General features: G+C 35.2%; 2 protein-coding genes across 3 annotated transcripts; both read left to right on the top strand.

Moving 5' to 3' along the window:
- Positions 1 to 1,178: 1,178 nt before the first annotated feature.
- On the top strand, positions 1,179 to 4,141 carry LOC116163328. Of its 2 annotated transcripts, none has more exons than XM_031477215.1 (2): positions 1,179 to 1,381; positions 1,667 to 4,141. In XM_031477215.1, exon 2 carries the CDS (start codon positions 1,671 to 1,673, stop codon positions 3,762 to 3,764), a length of 2,094 nt encoding a protein of 697 aa, XP_031333075.1. In that variant the 5' UTR covers positions 1,179 to 1,381; positions 1,667 to 1,670; the 3' UTR covers positions 3,765 to 4,141. The 2 variants fall into 2 exon arrangements, with proteins under 2 accessions (XP_031333075.1, XP_031333074.1); XM_031477214.1 differs by having other exon boundaries at positions 1,179 to 2,007; positions 2,062 to 4,141.
- A 111-nt stretch (positions 4,142 to 4,252) lies between these two features.
- LOC116163331 lies at positions 4,253 to 5,395 on the top strand. The gene is made up of 5 exons (XM_031477218.1): positions 4,253 to 4,345; positions 4,397 to 4,471; positions 4,537 to 4,641; positions 4,693 to 5,177; positions 5,229 to 5,395. Exons 1-4 carry the CDS (start codon positions 4,330 to 4,332, stop codon positions 4,965 to 4,967), a joined length of 471 nt encoding a protein of 156 aa, XP_031333078.1. The 5' UTR covers positions 4,253 to 4,329; the 3' UTR covers positions 4,968 to 5,177; positions 5,229 to 5,395.
- Positions 5,396 to 20,520: the final 15,125 nt, after the last annotated feature.

The following is a 20,520-nucleotide window of genomic DNA, read 5'->3' as shown; positions in this document are numbered from 1 at the left end:
GGTGTAGATTCTATTTTCAGGATAAAAATAAAAAATATATTCTATTAACGAATTGGCAAAACAAAATAAATATAAATTCTTGTAAAATAAATAAGTACCTAACAAAAACTAGAATGAATTCTAATAAGTTACAAAATTTATGTGGTTCAGTTCATTTCTGGGAATTTATATTCCCCCCTCCTCAATGTCAAAACCTCACGGAAACATTGCTCAATCTTATCGCTGTTAACCAATGAGATGTCTTGAGCAATTGTAAAAATGAAACTGTTTTTTATTTTGCTGATTTCTATAAGGAACGTGCACATGCAGGATGTACCCCCTTCTTCCACTGACAGAACCTTGCCAACATATTTTTTTAAGGTTCCTTTTGCGGAATGTGTTTTACCACCCCTTCAGTAGGCCGCGACTGCAATCTGTAATTGCACCTTACTGTAGTTTTGATAGGGGCGTACACCCGGCTTTCGCTCATATTTTCGCGGCATTTTTCATTTAACATCACGGAAATTCAGTAAAAATAAATTCTACTGGTAAATGGAATTTTGTGAGGAATAATTTGAGGATATTTTATAATAATGAATAATTTGGACTTTACAAAAAAAATGTACGTAGCTCTCAGTTGTGTATAGTAATCTCGTGACAGATGAATGTATACGACTTATAAAAAACGTACGTTTTTTGCGTTTTTTACCTTGTTTTGATGATTTCTTTTAAATTGGAAGTTGGTGTTTCTGGAAACCGTGTATATTGGTAGGTATGCACAGAATCAGTAGGAACTCAATCAATATTTTTAGTTGCCACTAGATGGGGCGATTTTTTAACTAAAGCTCTGCAGAAATTTTCAAGTCACCCCTTCATTTCAAGTCACACTCACACCGTTTTACAAAATTTGCAAAAATGTGCATACACTCTAAATACCTATAAATATGTACCTACACTTTCTCAAAAAACTTAAATAACAGCTTACTCTGTTATGAGTGACATTATAATATGTGATTTGAATTTGTTTTATGGTAATTATTTCCAAAGCATAATATGGTTCTTTTTAGGCATAAAATAAAGTTAAACAATGTAGTCAGTACGAATGTCTAAATCTACTATGAATAACAAACTTGAACATTGAATGCCATATTTCTCAACATTTTTTTTAACTAATTTTTTTACATGGACGTAGGTAGGGGAACGTGGGGCAAAGTGGACCCTGGGGGCAAAGTGAAACTTACAAATAATTTTGAAGCTACTGGCTCCATCTCTGAGAGACTCGGCTAAGAACAATTAAATTCATCAGTCTAACTCTCTGTAAAGTTATTTTTTAACACTTCCATTAGGTAACCTCAAAATTAGTGAAAACTTATTTTCTGTGCATCCGTTGTAATAATACCTGGTAAGTAAATAACCTGTAACTTAAACTAGCATATCAAAAAATGGTTTCAAATCTAGTTTGCCTGTTTGTGTTATCATATGACATAAAACTTATGATCATACTTTGACATATAAATACAATTCAATATTAGTTTTTTATATTTAACCTATTAGATGCATGTGGGGCAAAATGAAATTTATTAATGGGGGCAAAGTGGAACAGATCCATGTGGGGCAAAATGAAATTTATTAATGGGGGCAAAGTGGAATGGTCCATATTTATAGGTGTATACATCTTGTATTTTAGAATAATGGTTCGAAAATATAATCGAAAGACCACCCAACAGAGTTGGAGTGAAGAGTCGATGAAAAGGGCTATAGAGGAGGTACTCGGAGGAAGTTTAACAGTCAAAAGTGCAGCGGCAGAATATAATGTGCCAAAATCGACCCTATTTAGAAGAGCAAAAAAAGGCAATGAAGAAAATGCCTCAACAGCTGCCAAAAAGGGATTAGGTCGTTTTAGAACTGTATTCAATGTGCAGCAAGAAGGGGAAATCTTAGAATATATTTTATTGATGGAAAAGAGACTCTTTGGTCTGAGTCAAATGGATTTGCGTTCACTTGCTTATCAATTCGCAGTAAGGAATGGTAAAATAGGAATATTAAATAGCTCTTATTTTAAGATTTACCAAAATTTTGCAGGTATTCCTAATAACTTCGATCAAAAATCAGGTTTGGCAGGACGTGACTGGATTCAGGGATTTTTGAAGAGACATCCACGACTATCCATGCGCTTACCAGAAAAAACGTCAGCTGCACGGGCATCAGCTTTCAATAGGCCTAACGTAACTAAATTTTTCGAACTCCTCGGAGAATTAATGGACAGGTACAAATTCTCAGCTAGTCATATCTACAATTGTGATGAGACAGGTATATCTACTGTACCGAACAAACCTGGCAAAATTATATCCCTGAAAGGGAAGAAACAGGTCGGAATATTATCTTCAGCAGAAAGGGGTACCCTTATTACTGTCGAAATATGTTACAATGCAGCTGGATTTTACATCCCACCACTGCTGATATTTCCCAGAGTGCGAAGAAATCCTCTTTTCGAAAAAGGTTTGCCTCCCGAGTCTCTTGTCGAGTGTCACCCAACAGGTTGGATGCAGTCACACATTTTTGCTCCAACTTGGTTTAACCATTTTCTTAAATACTCAAAACCGACAAAGGAGGAACCTGTTCTTCTCATCTTAGACGGTCACTCTACTCACACTAAAAACCTAGAACTGGTTCAAATGTCTAAAGAAAATAATGTGCACATCCTTGTAATTCCACCACACACTTCCCATCGGATGCAACCATTGGATGTGTCGTTTATGTTTCCACTGAGTTCGTATTATGGCCAGGAATGTAAAAATTGGTTGCGTAACAATCCTGGAAAGGTGGTTACAATACACGACAGTGGAGAATTATTTGGAAGAGCGTATCAACGAGCTGCAACCATACAAAATGCATTGAGTGGATTCAAAAATACAGGCATTTGTCCATATAACCCCGGAGTATTCCCCGACGATCTGTTTGAACCAGCTGAAACAACTAACAGAAAATCAAACAACGGAAACGGTGAAGAAGAAGATGCGCCAGAAAATGAAAGCAACACTCCTCCTGATCCCATAGAACGTACACCTTCACCTGGAACAGTTGAAAATATTCCACCACAGCCCAATGATGCAAATTCATCGCCGTTACCTGGCTGTTCTTATAAACAACAACAATCTCAGCAGTTATATTTCTCCCCACAGGACATAATGCCAATTCCAAAAGCTGATACGCAGAGACCAAAAAGGAACTATAAACGAGGGAAGACCATGATTCTAACTTCTACCCCTAATGTAGAGGAACTCAAGGAACACAATCGAGTGTGCCAATCGAGGAAGCCAAAGAATCTTGCTACACGGAAACTTTTTTCAGCTGCAAAAAAAGGGAAGAAGTTGAAGGTAATCCAAGAGTCGAGCTCAGATTCCTCTTTGCAAGAAAGTAAAGATCTATGTGATGACTCATTATCGAGTTGGAACGAAGACGATGTGGATGAAATATCAAAGCCTTTGCATCAATCCCTTGCTGTTGAGCAAGTGAACGTTGAAGATATTAAAGATGGAGATTTTTTAAAAGTAAAACTTGCTGATGTAAAAAGTAAAAGCACAAAAATATTTGTTGCTAAAGTTCAACAAATTGAGGATACAACAGTTACAGTCTCATTTATGCGCCAATATAGGCAAAACTTTGACACATACGTTTTTCCTGAGATACCTGATGAAAGTGAAATATTTTTCAGCGAAGTTGTCGGTCGTCTACTTAATCCTAAAATGCTTCGGCATGGCCAAATCAAGTTTGATATAAAGTAAATTTTTTTTCAGCATTATTTTTTGTGAATTTTTGCGTATTATTATTGACAAATACATAATTAAATTAAATATATTGCTCGCCATCTTGTTGTATCATATTTATTTAGTTTCTTCAGTTTGCTACTTAGAGTTTCACTTTGCCCCAGGTTGGTTTTCACTTTGCCCCTTATAAGGGGCAAAGTGAAATTCTTGCGTATGTTTACTAAAAAAATTATATTCCGAACAATTTCAAATTTTATGCCCAATAGATATATACCGTATCTAAGTTAATAAATATACTAAAAGTCTTGAAGATAAGGAACTCTATAAATCAAAAAATTAATTTTTTATAAGGTGGTCTTTCTTAAGGTGTCCACTTTGCCCCACGTTCCCCTACACTACATTTTCTGTGGCCTCGGCGCAGGCAACCAAGGCGTTGGTTACTTCGGATATAGATCAGGAGGCAAGTAAGGAAATCCCAAAAAAGCGAAAAAGAATCAGAAATAAATTTCTTGATGATGATGATTCTTCAGAAGGTAGTACGTCAGATGCCACAGAAAAGGAAAACATACCAGAGTTCCCCGAAATGCTTATAAACGAAGGTACCTACTTTATTTATACAATCTTTAAATTTTATAATTTAATTCTTTCAGATTCATTTAATAAACACCGTCCGATTAAAATACTGTCGAATGTTCAAGTACATAGAAGTGCCACACCATCTCGAAGTAAGTATGCATTTTTGCTAATTCCATGCTTACCTATAGTAATGTAACCAAAACCATTTTAATAGGTCCTAGTACAACAACATGTTCCAATACCCCTACTAGTAGGCGAAACGATGATTCCCAAACCATAACTCAAGCCGCGACTAATTATGACGACTGTGATAGTGGAGGTATGAGTAAATTGTTACCCATTTTAGAACATATCATTTATCTTATTGTAGTTTTAGTGAAAAACAGTCAGTTAAATACACTGGTGAAATACATAGTAAGCAATAATAAATTGATAAAGCAACAGCAAGAAGCCATTGCCGAGTTAACAAGTAAAGTTAACGCACTTCTTGAAAAGAGCAGCGATAATGTTCAGGCTATACAAACGTGTGCCCAGTGGAAGGAAAGAAAAACAAAATTATTTCCTATTACAGAGGTTGACCAAGTAAACCAAATTGAAGAGCTTTTGACTGAACATGAGTTTCAAGAATATCTGGTAAACATTTAACAATTTAACATCATTTTCACATGTTTATCAATAAACGTTTAATTTAGATTCAAACATGGTCCACAGAGGGAGGCAAAACCGTCAATGAATGCGTCAGAAAAATTATGCCCTTGGTGATTACAGACGGAGTTGGAATAGCATTTAGTTACCATGGTCATAAACAGAAGAAGGATTTCTCAAAATATAAATTATTGAATAGAACTATTATTGGTAAGTTAAATTATTTATTCTCATTAAGTTTAATTATTTACTGTATTCCAGAAAGTGTAAAGTTAAATAATAATAACGCCACTTCGAAAGAAGTCGAATTACAAGTAGCTGTCTGGCTCACCAAGTGCTCTGTGCGTAGAAATAAGTCCATGTTAATCTAATTTGTACCTACATTGCATATGTAGTAACTAGAGAACATATATATTGTCTGTGGTAGTAATATATATGAAGATTGATAAAACAAATGCGTTTTATTGTAGCAACCTACAATAAGCACTCTGAAATACATGATATAGACAATTTGCAAAAATCTTTGATATTGTAAAGGACCAGCAGTAGTAATATTCTATCAATTCTGTACTATACCACCGGTGAGTTCATTTGCTTTAGTGATTTTACAATAGCACAAATTTTCGCGAATATATATAGAATTCGTGCTGCAAGATTATACTTGAAATATGTAGAGAATATTCGTGTTGCGGTTATGTATGTTCCAAAAATATTCAATTATTCATTCAAGGAATATTCCAGAAATTCTCCTTAGAATATTTAAAAAAGGGACATTTCAGATTCAGGGAATATTCTCAGAATAATCTAAATATTGTTATAATATTCCAAGAATATTTGAATATTCGCAAGGAATATTTTTTAATCATTACAGGAATGTGATTTTGTTATCTGGGTATTTAACGTACTTACTGTTATTATTTACGATTATTTAATAAAATATGTTCGAAATAAGATATGTCCATTTAAAAAGCATTGGGATAATGCTGACCGTAATTACCCGCAGAGTGGGGTGATTCCGGTCAATGACGTGTCATCAATTTGTCTAAATTTTCTTCATGGTATTAAATATTGCTGTTATCAGAATTTGTCAATGTATAGTAGCCATATTAACCATCTTATAAACCAAGGATCTTCGATAAATGATCAATTCTAATTAAGGCTTAGGTGACCGCTATTCCCCCATTCTCCCCTACCAGGTGCTGTGTTACAGCATTTTAATGTTGCAGATCATTCTGTATTGGAGCTGCAGAGATGGTTAGAATGTCGCGGAATGAAGAAATCTGGTAACAAACAAGAATTGATAGAAAAGTATATTGAAAAAACTAGATTTATTTACTGTTTATTTATGTATTTTTATTTTTTAGGGTGCAGAATTGTATTAGTGCAGGGCGAGAAAGTCATAGAGGAAATGTGGATAAAATGGCACACTTTTTGTTAAACGGTAAATATATTCGTCAAAAATGCCAATACAAAACTGGGACAAATATAGAGCATAGCTTATCTATTTATCTGTTGAAAGGAAACAAAAATATTTCATTATTCCAAAAAAGAAAACTTAAATATGTGACCTCTCACTACAAGTACAAGTATGCCATTTTATCCAAACAATCAGATAATATGGCATACACCTTAACTATTATTATTTATGTACACAGTTCGCAAACAAATGTTTTCACCCTGGGGGTAACGCCAGCGCATTCTGTGTGACTCCACTTTTGGCAAGCTTGGCACTGAACCCAGGTCTCTTTTGCCTTAGACATCGAATAAAGTTCGTTACAATATATGCAAGATGCTTCATCTTCGTTATCATCCTGATCTGTAAATGGATCCTCTTCACTTTTTTGTCATATTCGGGATGTCTCTCATTTAGGTTAATTGTTGCTTTCTGTCTTCTCATGGATCTTCGTGCTTCCAGCGTTTTCTTTGTTTCAGCTTTGTCTTTCAACTCTGCCAAGTTTGGAGTAGAATTCAAAACTAATGGTCCCTGGCTTCTACGCTTTCTTTTGTTCTCTGCATTTTGTGCTTTTGGAAGTCCCTTAATCATCTCCAATGAAATGTGTTTTCTGTCACGTGATCCATTCTTCTTAGTACCTTCTTCTGGAGCACCTTTATCATGTTGTGGTGAAGGCGTTCTCTCAAGTCGAACCTGCACAGCAGACGTCGACGACTGATTCATTCCAGAATCAAGTGAATAATTTTCACAGGGTTCAGGTTGCGAAATTTCTTCATAGGGCATCGTTTGAGATGCTTGCATTCCGGAGGGTGCAGGTTCGATTTCTAGCCCTTCAATATCGGTAACCTCGGCAGGGGCATACATCCAGTCCGGGAATATGTGTGGGTTTAGTGGATAAATGCCAGTATTTTTAAAGCCACTGACTGCGTTTTTCATCACAGCAGCTTTTTCATAAGCTTCTCCAAATAGCTTGCCAACCTGGTAAACGGATACAGTTCTTCCCGGATTATTTTTTAGCCAACCAGATATAGATTGGTTATAGTATGTTGATAATGGGCCAAAAAATGCTACGTCGAGAGGCTGAATGCGATGGGTACAGTGTGGTGGAGTGCAAAGTATAATAACGCCATTTGCTTTGGCTGTTTCCAGAGCGTCCAAATATTTATGGCTCGAATGGCCATCGAGTATAAGCAGAACTTTTTTTTCAATCGATGCGTCTGTATATTTTATAAAATGAAGCAACCATTTATGGAATAAGGGACCCGTCATCCATCCAGACTCTTGACATAACTGAAGTGTGCCAGTGGGAGCGTCGTCTGTCAGTTCCGATTTAGCATTCTTTCTTGAAAAAATGAGAGCTGGTGGGATAAAGTGTCCGATCGCGGATTCATGCAACAAACTACCGTTGTGTGTACGCCACGCTCAGCACTTGTTATGGCTCCTACCTGTTTTCGCCCTTTCGTAGCAAATACTTTCGATGGCCTTTGGACTGTTGACAGCGCCGATTCATCCATGTTAAACATTCTTTCGGGCGGAATTTCATACTTTGCGATAGTGTCCTCTAAAAGTGAAAAAAACGATGATATTTGTGGCTTATTGAATGCACTAGCTCGGGCTATCGATGTCGCTTCTGGTTGCCTAAGGAAATGCCAGGATGTCGTTCGCGGAAGCAGTACAACCAATCCCACCCCGCCATTTTTTCTTTATGGTTGAATCGATGGTGAAGGTTATTTCTTTCCGCAAATTGATAGGCAAGCCTTCGAAGTTCCACAGTAGTTATACCATAGAATCGAACTTCCATGTTCTTCACGTATTCTATCAACTCTCCTTCCATGTTTGGTGGAAAAGTAATGGACCAACGTCCAAGGCCTTTATTGAACCCCTTGATACCCCTTGATTGAAGTTGTTTTGGGAACGTGAAAACGTTTGCTAGCAGCTAACCAACCCATTTCTTTATTGTTAACAGCCCTAATTGCCCGGTCCATGTTTGCCTGACTCCATCCCTGCCGTTGGGTTTTCCTTTTATATCGATCAGTCCTTCCCATATTCTGTTAAAAAAAGCAAGTTCAAATACAATATATGCATTTGGCTAAAACGGCACAGTGCCATTTTATACCGACCTCCCCTGTGCCAATTTATCACAAAGTGTATGGCAACAATTTTATATTGATATTCATAACTACAAATGCGTATAAATAGTAATTACAATATAGCTTTACACTTTGATATGTCACTTACCTACTGCAATGTAATAAGCCTTTCAGAAACTTTCTGCTTACGATATCCAAGCACGTGTTTGTAGGACACGAAAATAATAACAGAGGCTTCAGCCATAACACAACAGCTGATCGCTGCAAATCGGCTGGTACTGAACTCGTGCCAACGCTACACAAGCGGAAGCACTCTGCTCTGTTCACACAAGAGCATAGTGGCGGTAGAAGGCGCGCCTTTATTCAAATAGAGCTAGTGTGCCATTTTATCCACGTGTGCCATATTATCCACATTTCCCCTATATGGTCCAAAGTAAACACAATTGTCATTAAAGTAAGAAGAGAAAATGTACAACAATCAGTAATTAATGAAATACTTATAAAATTAAAAAAACTATATTACAATATGTATATTCCAGAAATGTTTTTAATGAAAATTCCAAGAAATTTACCTCTATTTGAAATAGAGTGATATTTGTAGGTAGTTTATAAATATACTTAATTATAATAAAGTTTTTGATCTTTAAGATTAATTTTGTTTCTACAATGAAAACTTACAATATTGATGGTTTTTCAAAATTAATTAAAAAATAAACTATACTAACAATATTTGAAATTATTGTAAGCATAGTAATTGGAATTGATTTGTTTAACAATTGATAAGTTTTAATTCTTTGAATAGCACGCTCCACATGTATCCTTGCTTTAGCTATCCTTTTTGTCAGAACTTCTTCTTCTGCTGTAAGTTTTGATCGACCAGCAAGAAAAGGGGGAATTAATAATTTATAATGATGTTCGTCACAAATGTCTTGAATTAAAAATCCTCTATCGGCCATCAAGACATCACCACGTTCAAGAAAATATTGAAAATTGGAATTTTTGGATAAAATTTCAAATAAGAACTTCTCATCAAAAAAAGACCTTGCGACCGTTTGACATGCAGTTGTGTTATAACGAATGGTTTTCTTCTTACGGTTAGCGTATGTGTGGTCCATCTCACTTTGGTCATTACCATCTGATATGTCCATTTCTGTACCACTAGAATTTCCAATTTCGATAAATTCTCCAACTTCAAGGTAGGTGTATTTTCTTTTTTCACTTTCATCGTACTTTTCATAAAATGGTGAAGGATCAATGCTGCCTTTTAAAAAATGACTTTCGCAAACGTAAACGTTTCTTGTAATGTTGTCCAGATGAAGGTTTTTGTTCCCGCACAACTCCAACCACAACAAACATTTCACTAAATTCGTTTTGGGCTTTGGAAAAGGATGAAATTTAATGTTTTTATTTTTTGATCTAAAACTGTTTTTTACAGTTATTATAAATGCATTTGGGCATTTTAAGAAAGAAAGTAACGTTTTCTAATGATAATACAAAGAAAAACAAGGTGTTACTCTTGAAAAAGACTGTTTTTGTCACTAAAGGAAAAATAATGGAATACGATAAACGGGGAAAGAGATGAATTTAAGCACGGATAAGCGTAACAAAAGTTGAAAAGTAAAAAAAGAATGACAAAACAAGAGCAAAAATGGAATAAATGGGAACAGAGATACAGGAAATACAATGGAAGATTATGATTAAAGTGAGGTTATAAAGTAAAATTTGTAAACAATTCAAAACATGGTTATAGGGTTTTTTGTTCAACAAATTAGTTATTTTTTTAAAATAAAACATTTTTACTATCTTATGTTGGTGAGAATGTTAGATAAAGAAAACATGATGGTAGAGTTTCTGTCTTTATCTTAACTTACAACGAAATCGTCTATTGAATGGTTCGAGGCATCTGTTTCAACTGTGAATGGGATGTTATTATCGATAGCATTAACAGTAGACTTTGCAATCATAGACTTCAAGTTTTGGAAAGCGTTTAGCGCGTCATTGTTGCAAGGGCGGATCTAGGCACATTTTTTGGGAGGAGTAAAAGTAAAACCATACTCATGTTTAAGCAAAGCGAACAGGTTCCCAATTTAAGAAAAGAAGACATCGTTTTAAAGTATATATTCTCTAACACAAAACATAAAAACGACATTATGTTACATACATTTTAAACCTAAGAATCCTAAGAGTAACTGATTAACTTTGGTATACATAAAAAAAAACTTCAAACTAATTTTAGAAACAAATGTGATAAAAAAATAGTAACTCAAACAGTAATTCTAAAACCCATATATAATTAATAAACAGTAAGTAAACAAATTAACTCTTAGAGTTTCCAAAATCGTCAATAATTTTTTCTACATCAATTAAAATATCTCGATGGATGTGCAAAAGTGCAAGTCCTGCTAAACGTTCCTCAGTCATGTTTGATCTAAGCCAAGTTTTTAACCTCCGTAAAGCGGAAAAAGACCTTTCTGCAGAAGCTACACTACAAGGCAAAGTTAATAAAACTTGTAAAATTAGTTTTACGTATGGAAAAAAATTTGAGTCGCATAGTTTGAACAAATCGAGTACACTCAAATCCATGAGGTTTTCGTTTTTACATTTATTTTGCCACAATTTTAGTTCTGAACGTATTTTTAAGTCTATCATAGCGGAATTTTTATTATCAGGATCAAGATTCTTGATATAGGAAATTAATTCAAAAGTAGCCTCTTCTTCGACTTTTGAAAAATCATGTCTTGTAAATGTACTTTGCAAAACTATATTTAAATTTAGTATATTAAAAAAATCACTATCAAATCGATAGTCTAAATCATTTATTATTGAATCCAAAATAGGTATGTATATGGTGATCCTATAATAATCCGCTGCATTGTTGTAATTAACATTTGCTCTATGACTTTGTTTAGCAGTAGTTCTAGGAACAGTCACAGAAATATCCAATTTATTGTGAATGTCTTCAACATCTTTAAATATTTTTAAAAATGAAATGTCAGCATCTCTACGAAGTTGTTTTAAAGTTTCTATGCTACCCTGCACCATATTTGAAGCAGAAAGTTTATCCAAAGAGGTAGTTTGGAGAATTATAGATAAATTAATCGTATAAGACAACACAGACGAGAGGCAAAATACTGTTACAATAAAACTTGTCTGTAACATTGCAGTTTTAAAACATTGGGCTTTTCCCGACGATTCCGTATCTCTCCAGTTAGATATCTTATCTAGAGCTTCTATTATAGAAACAAAACTCGAACAAAATTTAAAAAAAGATTCATGACGCTCCACCCACGCTCCACCCACCGCGTTTCGCATAGTTTAATTAAATGTATTTTGTTTAAAGACTTAAGTACGAAGTTACGCTTAGACGATTGATTGAAAAAATTCACAATTTCTTTCACTGTTCCTACAGTATTACGCACACTAATAACTTGCGAAGTTTTTGATATAGATAAATTAAGTGCATGATTATGACAAGAAGATCTTATAGCATTTGATAATTGGTCTTTTAATTTGACCACAGCTCCTTTTTGCTCACCAATCATTAAATTACAACCATCTGTTCCTATGCCAACGCATTTTTTAAAATCAAGTCCAAAGTTTTCCAAAGCTTTTAAAACGGTTTCAGCCAAAACTTGTCCCGTTAAAGTCGGTTCAGAACTATTATCATCATAATTTACATAATGACAATCTAAAAAGGCTAAAAAGTCCTCGTACACACAATCATTATATACATATCGTATCACCAGAGACATTTGAGATGTATGGCTAATGTCTGTGGTTTCATCAAAAATTACACTATAATATTGCGCTTCTCTTACTCTAGATAATATAACATTTGAGATTTGGTTTCCTATTATACAAATTAATTCATTCTGTACTGTTTTGCTGATATAAGTAGCATGTGAAGTAGCTGTACTTAGATGTTGTTTAAGTACCGTATCGCCTCGACTAACACAAAATTGTAACAGTTCCTTAAAATTTCCATAATTCACAGGTGACCGTGACGTATCGCTTGCATATTGTGAAGAATTCTCGCCTAAATTGTTTCTTAAATTAAATTTATCGTCCCTCTTCCCTCTGAAAGGAATATTTTGTCTACCCAGAAAAATTATGCTTTCTATAATCGGTTTTAATCGATTTGTGTTTTCAGCAATTTGTTTTTTCCTTGTGTCGTCCAGCAGATTAATTATTTGTTTCTCTGGTTTATTGTAAGTGCTTACAAACCCTTCGGCATAAGCAATGGCTCTCTTATGATACTGATTTCTTTCATGTAAACACAAATCTCCGTCTTTGCCATACAATTTTGAATATCTATTTAACGGAGTTTTCACAAGTTTTTGCAATGGTGTTGCATTGTGAACTCCTCCATAATTTGCAAACAAAAAACAGTATTTACAAAACAAACCCTTCAAATTTTGAGAGTACACTAGCCATGAGAAATCGTCAAAATGTTTTAATGAAAGATAACACTTCACGATCTTATTATTTTTCTTATGTTCACTGTGTGGAAATGTAAAATACTTTATCGAGATCCAATTTCTCTTGTGTTAGTAACTTTTCGCGAACTTGTTCCGCTCTAATTCCGAATATAATTTTGTCTTTTAACAAGTCGTCATTCAAGTCTTTAAAATCGCACGTTTTGGCCAAATTTCTAATTACGGTTAGAAATTCGTCAAATGTTTCGCTTTCCTTTTGAGTTACTTTAAAGAAATTGTATCGCTCGAACGAAACATTGATTTTTGGAATAAAGTAATTATTTTATCTTTTATCGTTTTGATGTCCTTTTGTTGCGCAGCCGTAAGATTAAAGCTGTTGAATATGTGGATTGCATCTGGCCCAATTGTACTCATGAACGTTGCTGCTTGTACTTCTGCCGTTTTCTCCTGTAGCTGCGTACTGCGGTTTCGTACCATTCAAATTGTTGAAGCCAGTTCTTCCAATTCTTAGCCACGTCGTTGTTAATTAAGAGAGATTTCGGTGGCTTAATACCCGCCATTTTGTAATCTCCGCGTGGTTCGTAAGGATAACGTCTTTGACGGTAAATTGATTTATTGCGGAATTTTTACACGCCCGATCAATTTTACACGAAACACTGAACTTTTTACCTCGAGACGAACTTCTGACACCATGTAACGCTTATACTATTTACGGCTAATTGTGATAATAAATGCGATAGTTTTAGGAAGCATGTTTATTGCGTGACTTCATACGAGCGAGTGGCGATGCCGCCGTATATATACAAATGCGACGTTGTCATAGGTTGCTTACGATATGCAACCAAACATACACGTATGTTACAATTGTTCAATGGAAATTGTGGGCTGTGAGCACGGGGGTGAATTTTCTCTGAGAAATTTGGAATCCATTTAGAGTAATGGGCGAACATTCCCAGTGTTCTACGAAGTGAAGCGACATCCAGGGCCGGCGCTAGCAATTTAGCCGCCCCGTGCAAATTTAATTTTGCGTCGTCTATAATAATTAGCTGAAAATTTTCGGCCCATGGAATTTTTTGGAAATTTATACTCAGGATCCATTTTTTCAAGTGGTCCTCTTTTAACTAACTAGGTTTTCAAATTGTCACTTACTGTAAGGGACCATGTTGCAGGATCCTTAGATATCCAGGTTGGTGGATCAAGTAATGACACTGATGCCGCGGCACTAATTTCACTAAGCACTTCCGATTCCGGTGGTTGTACGCTATGATCACTGTCCAAACTACCAGTAATAATGCTAGTATTATCGGGTTCGTCAGGATTTACAAACGTTTCGGCAAGTGTTTCGGATTCGCGAATTTCGTTATTATCGCGATTTTTAGAAGATTCTCCGAATTCACGTTCCGTTTCGTAATCGCCTTGTAATCTTAAATATTTATTTATAGTCACAAATAAATTTGGTTTGCTCAACATCTGAACAAGCCTTATGTGCCCAATTCCCACATGACACACATCTCAACCACAGTTCATTGTTTTTTCCAAATTCACCGCACACAAGACAAATGTCTTGCCCGCTCACGTTTTTATCCATATCTTCATCGTCATTCCACTCTTCCTCAGAAGTAGAATCTTTATGACCCCTCACCGTCGTACAAACTCTAGGCAAATTTTCTCTCTTTAGGCTAGCACCTGTAGTCTCTTTACTACTATCCTTGGAAAACAGATTTTTTTTGCCATTTCTACCTTTTGCATTTCTGTTTTTTTTGTTTGTTTTTTTTTCGCTTTTTCTTTCAAGATTTCTTCATTTGGGGTATCTGTAACTATTTGAGATTTCTGTTTAGCTGTCCGTTTCCTTTTGATTGGTTGTGTAGATTTGGATGGTCCTGGTAAGACTTCTTGGAAAGATACATTCATATTTCTTGTATCTGACGCATGGTCGGTGTCTAATATTGAAATATCTTTATCAGGATTCAGATTTTCTTGCGAATCTGGTTGCTGGAGTTCAAGTGTTTCTTCGCCCATCTGTACCACATCAAGGTTAGGCATGTGCAATTCCGCCGGAGCGAAGTCTTCATCGGAAAACACGTCAGGGTTAAATGGACAAATACCAGTAACCTGAAATCCTTTTGTAGCTTTCTCCAGAGTCGCTACCCTCATGTAGGCGTTGTTAAAAAGTTCTGCTACTTCAAAGGGCGTTATCTTTTCATGGGGATGGTTTTTCAAATATTTATTGCATTCTGCGTTGAATGCAGTCTTTAAAGGAGAATAGAATGTTACATCTAATGGCTGAAGCCGGTGCGAAGTATGTGGAGGGATTGTCAAAAGGATAATCCCATTTTCTTTACAAAATGTGTATGCGTCTAAAGTACAATGTGTCACGTGATTGTCCATTATTAATAAAACTGGATCTTCAGTTGTTGGCTTAACAAATTTTTTAAAATGCTTCAAATATTGGATGAATAGTTCCTCCGTCATCCAGCCCTTGTCTGAACAAAAATAGGAAGCGCCAGGTGGCCCTCCTTTTTGAATTTGCACATTCATTCGTTTCCTTCCATAAATGAACATTGGTGGGACATAAATGCCAGTTGCACTGAACGCGCACACCACAGTTATGTTTTTCCCCCTTTCCCAGCTAGTGGCATAACCAACTTGCTTTAACCCTTTCTCGGCGAGAATTCTGCCTGGTTTCTGTACTGTGGAGATCCCTGTTTCATCGGTATTAAAGATTCTTGATGCCTTACATTTATATTTGGTCAAAATCTTGTCAAGGTTTTCAAAAAACAAAGACACTTGTTCCTTATTGAACGCAGTAATTCTATTAACACTTGTTGGTTCTGGTTTTCTTAATGAAAGTGTTGGATTACGCTTCAGAAATCCGCTTAGCCAATCATTACCCGCGACCTTTTTTTCTTTATTGAACGGAGACTTTATATTATTTTTCACCGCATATTCATATGCGCATTTCTTAATTTCGTCTCTAGAAACGCCATAAAATAGTTTTGATAGCTTGATAACATGAGCTGCTAGCTCCTGTTCTTCATCTGCGGAAAATACCGACAATCGCCCCAATGATGGTCCCTAACTATTGCTGTTTTTCATTCGTTTTTGAATCGTACTCCTGGGTATTTCGAATGTTTTGGATACCTCCCGTATAGATCTACCAGTTTTAATGGCAGCTATAGCTGCTTCTAGGCGATCAGCACTCCACGAACCCTTTTCGGTTCGTCTCTTATAGCACCTGGGCATCTAGAAAAACGTAAAATCAGACTGTGATTATTCGGGGCAATGGTGGCCGGCCCCCATTACCCCTCCCTTAGTGGCTACTATAACCCCAAAACATGTGATTTCGGACAAAACGTGCTATACAAAAATTAAAGGACACTGCGGGACTCACCTTTGCGTATCATAAACTTCACTAACAAACACAATTTTTCGTGCAGTTATAAACCATATAACATTAATCACTTCACAAATAATTAATTTCAAACTCAGCTCGTTCTTACATGTGATCGCGATTTTTGTAGTTGCCAGGCGCCAAACCCACACCTGCTGTTGCCGGACAATGAAACTTCGTACGGACGTTGCTCTGGTCTCCCATAGATGGCAATAGTGGTCACTTTTTGATTTGTGATGCATATAAATAAAATAATTGCTGGCTACCATTACCCCAGAGGCCACCATTCCCCCCACTTCCCCTATTGGTGGTTATGAAATTTAATAATTATTATGATTTTATTTAAAACAGATTTTGCCGTGATTATGGTTCGTGTTATTAGTGATCAAAACTTGTGCTCTCCAGGGAGATTTTGCTCGAGATGCAGTTTTCATGTCGGATTCCAAAGACAGTTTTGAATCTAGCTCTAATCACTCTGAGAGTAGGTACTGAATTAGAATATCGCTCAGCAGGTTCTGGGATAGAAGAAGCTGAAACAGTTTATCCCTGCACTACTGAGAATGTGAGTGAAAGTGAATGTGAATCTGAGGCAACGCTGAACTTTTTAAGGAAGTGGGCCCTGGAATTTAATTGTACAAATGTTGCTCTTTCTTCTCTTCTAGCTGGACTTAAAAAACATTCCTGTAATTTCCCTTGTGATGGAAGAACTATATTGAAAACGAATCAAATGTTTTCTCAAAAAGTTGTTGACCCTGGACACTATGTTCACATTGGAATAAAAAAACAATTTACTTCGCCTTCTTGCTGGTTTGCCTAAATCACTACTAATCCATAAATTAGATTTGTTAATCAATATTGATGGTTTGCCATTATTCAAAAGCTCTCCTGGTCAAGTAATACCGATCTTGTTTTCTATACCTATTATACCTGCATTAAACGGACAAGTTTTTCCCATAGGTTTTTATTATGGTCTTCAGAAACCTAAAAGTTTTTCTTTGTTTTTAAAAGATTTTGTAGATGAAGCCGTAGATTTATGCAGTAATGGCTTATTGTTTAATAATGAACATTTTACTGTTGAGATTATAGGTTTTGTATGTGACGCACCAGCTAAAAGCGAGGTGTTAGGTATTAAGGGACACGGTGGCTATTCGTATTGTACTAAATGCAGTGTTAGAGGAATCACAAGTACTCATAAACGAGTCTTTTTAGAAACTGACTGTCCTATTAGAACGCATGAAGATTTTATTAATTGGGCTGATTCTTCATATAGACTTAATGATACTCCTTTGGTGCAAATACCACAGTTACACTTTGTAAATTCTATTGTATTAGACTACATGCATTTAGTATGCCTAGGCGTAATGCGAACAATGCTAAATACGTGGTGTAATGGTGATTTACCACATAAACTGTCTTATAATAACATTTCCATTGTTTCCGAGCATTTATTAGTATTAAGTAAGTCTACACCGTGTGAGTTTGCAAGGAAACCTCGAGACCTGAAGTTAATCCATAGGTTTAAAGCCACAGAATTTAGAATGTTTTTACTATATTTTGGTCCAATAGTTTTAAAAGATATTCTTAATTCTGACAAATATAATAATTTTTTGACACTCCATGTGGCAATATCAATTTCGTGTAGTAAGTGTAGCCCAGCAAACACACATATACATTATACATAGAATATACATAAAATTTGAGTAAATACTCATACATATGCTTTTTTATATATCAAGTATGTAAATATGCTTTAATAAAGTTACATACTCCATATGTCACACATATTATGTATAGTTTATATAATAGTATAGAAATTTACGTATATTATACATACACGAATTCATATAATATTTACATAAAGATAATTACGTATAAGTTATGAAATTTATGTGCTATTATATTTACATTATTAAATATCATATGTAAGGAGTATTATTCATATTTTATGTATATCTTCTGGAAATAACTAGAGATTATCAGTACATACATTCTATGGTCTAAAATTTATGTCCTTTATATTTCTGCGCCGCATGCGTGCGCGCTTATCCCACGTAAACTGTTGCTTAACCTACAAAAATATTTAGTTTTGTTTGTATTTGTGTGCAAAATTGTACTTTCTGTTGGATTTGGATTTTATTTGCTAGCGCGTTGTTAATCATTGATGTTCATTGAAAAACACAAAATTTTTGTAAGGAAAATGTTACAGTGATATTAGAATTAAAACTATTTAAGTTAAAGATTAAAGCTTTCTTATTAAGTAAAGCGTTCTATTCTGTCGAAGAGTTTCTGCTTTGCGATATGAAAACTTTTCCATGTAATTATTAAGCATGTATAATATTTTAGATTTTTCCATTGTTTTGACGAATGTAAGTTTCTTTTGTTAACTATGCATGAAATAAATATTATTATTATTATTATTAAAAAATGTATAATATTCCATTTATCACAGGCGAACTATATATCAACAATTGGGGGAAGAGACTTGCAGATGTGTTCCACACTGACTCCCTGTACTGCGCAAACGCAAGCGCGCTAAAATTTGAATTTGCTTTAACGTGCCACCGTTTGTTTTGTTTATAATACCAGTTCCTGCTGACTTCGAAAGAATATGTTCTTCTTCTCGAATTAAAGCCTTCGGTCACTACTGTGAATTCCAGTTAAATACATTATAGCGCCAACTTGAAAGCAAACCTCTACTTTAGCTATCAGTCATGATCCTTGTTAGTAGTCTGGTTTTTTGTGATTCGTTCAGCACGGGACTCTCTCTTTACCACAGGTCAATGTTGGTCTGTAACGTTATTGCTGTAAGTAAATGTTATTAACTCTTTCTAATTAACTATTACAGTACTTACCGAAGCAGTTTCCTAATATCGCCTTTGGCATATTCTATGACCATGCACTCCAAATGTAGATAACAACAAAATTCATCTTGATAACATGGCATTTTCATATACCTACTACATATAATAGGTATGCTAAATTATCTTCAATTATAACGTATGCAGGTTATGTGTATATTATTTACCCCTTACACTTGACAGCTGTACACAAATTCAAATTTTAGCGCGCTTGCGTTTGCGCAGTACAGGGAGTCAGTGTGGAACACATCTGCAAGTGGGGGAAGAGAGGTCAAAGATAACATACATCGATGCCTCAAAACAATTTTCACAAATGAAATCGCCACAAAATGCTCATGGCTGGGTCATAGAGGAAATTTTCGGGTGTGTGACCGGACGTCTATAACCACGCTTAAAGGTAATGTTATAGCTTTACAATGGCGAGATGCAAGTGAATGACCTATTTTTTTTACAGATGTAATGCAAAATACGTATAGTATTACGCAAAAGAATTTTGAAGTCATATGCAGCGAATGGTTTCGACTTGCAAAATTACGCATTAAACCAATGCAACGTAACGTAACACCATAATGTGCAATGGATTTATTAATAATAATGTAATGAAATAAATATTTAATAAACTTTATTACATATATATATATATATATATATATATATATATCCTGCATACTACCATCCTATTCAAACATATCAATATATCAAACCGATACTCTGATCCTATTCGCTATAGTACGACCCTAGGATCACACTATCGTATATATAAAACCACTACTACGAAGATATTACCGTGGCGCTTTGTGGTGAAAATTGGAACATTCGGTTGAGTTGTAGCCAAAAATAACAACCCAGTTGCATAACCTCCAGGGTATAAATTCTCAATTTATATATTTTAATAGCGATAGCAAAACTGATTTAATATAGACGGCGTTGATGAAGAAATACCACCTGGACATTCAATCAATAATGGTTTAACTACTTAACTAACAAAATCTTGACAACCTGCAATGTCATGACTTAAAATTGCATGCTTTAAGCTTTAATAAAAGTTTATTCTTTTCTCTTGTACCTTTTTGCATCACTACGTGTTACTAAGTTCATATACCATAAATGTGAATCGGGACGGTTACCTATATGTAGGCGAAAAATGAGTTTACTCAAAGTATGCTGTGGTAATGGTAACAATGAAGTACGTATATTCTAGACCAAATATATTGCCCGCCGTGATCAAAAATGAGTTGCTGTCGAGTTGGGAGTTTTTGTTTGGATGGGAAATTGTACTTAACTTCAACTTCCAAAGGCGACTCGACAGCAATTCATTTTTCATC

Source organism: Photinus pyralis, unplaced genomic scaffold (assembly GCF_008802855.1).
Source record: "Photinus pyralis isolate 1611_PpyrPB1 unplaced genomic scaffold, Ppyr1.3 Ppyr1.4_LG2, whole genome shotgun sequence".
Classification (NCBI taxonomy): Eukaryota; Metazoa; Arthropoda; class Insecta; order Coleoptera; family Lampyridae; genus Photinus; species Photinus pyralis.
Note: the sequence above shows the minus strand (reverse complement) of the source record. Positions and strands in the feature narration are given on the sequence as shown.

Excerpts from the sequence above, each read along its gene's own strand:
- LOC116163331 (XM_031477218.1), top strand. Across the intron at positions 4,472-4,536 it reads AAGTGCCACACCATCTCGAA|GTCCTAGTACAACAACATGT; the intron begins GTAAGTATGCAT and ends CCATTTTAATAG. Across the intron at positions 4,642-4,692 it reads TGACGACTGTGATAGTGGAG|TTTTAGTGAAAAACAGTCAG; the intron begins GTATGAGTAAAT and ends ATCTTATTGTAG.
- LOC116163328 (XM_031477214.1), top strand. The coding sequence starts at position 1,563 with ATGGGGGCAAAGTGGAACAGATCCATGTGGGGCAAAATGAAATTTATT. Across the intron at positions 2,008-2,061 it reads TCAATTCGCAGTAAGGAATG|GTATTCCTAATAACTTCGAT; the intron begins GTAAAATAGGAA and ends AAAATTTTGCAG.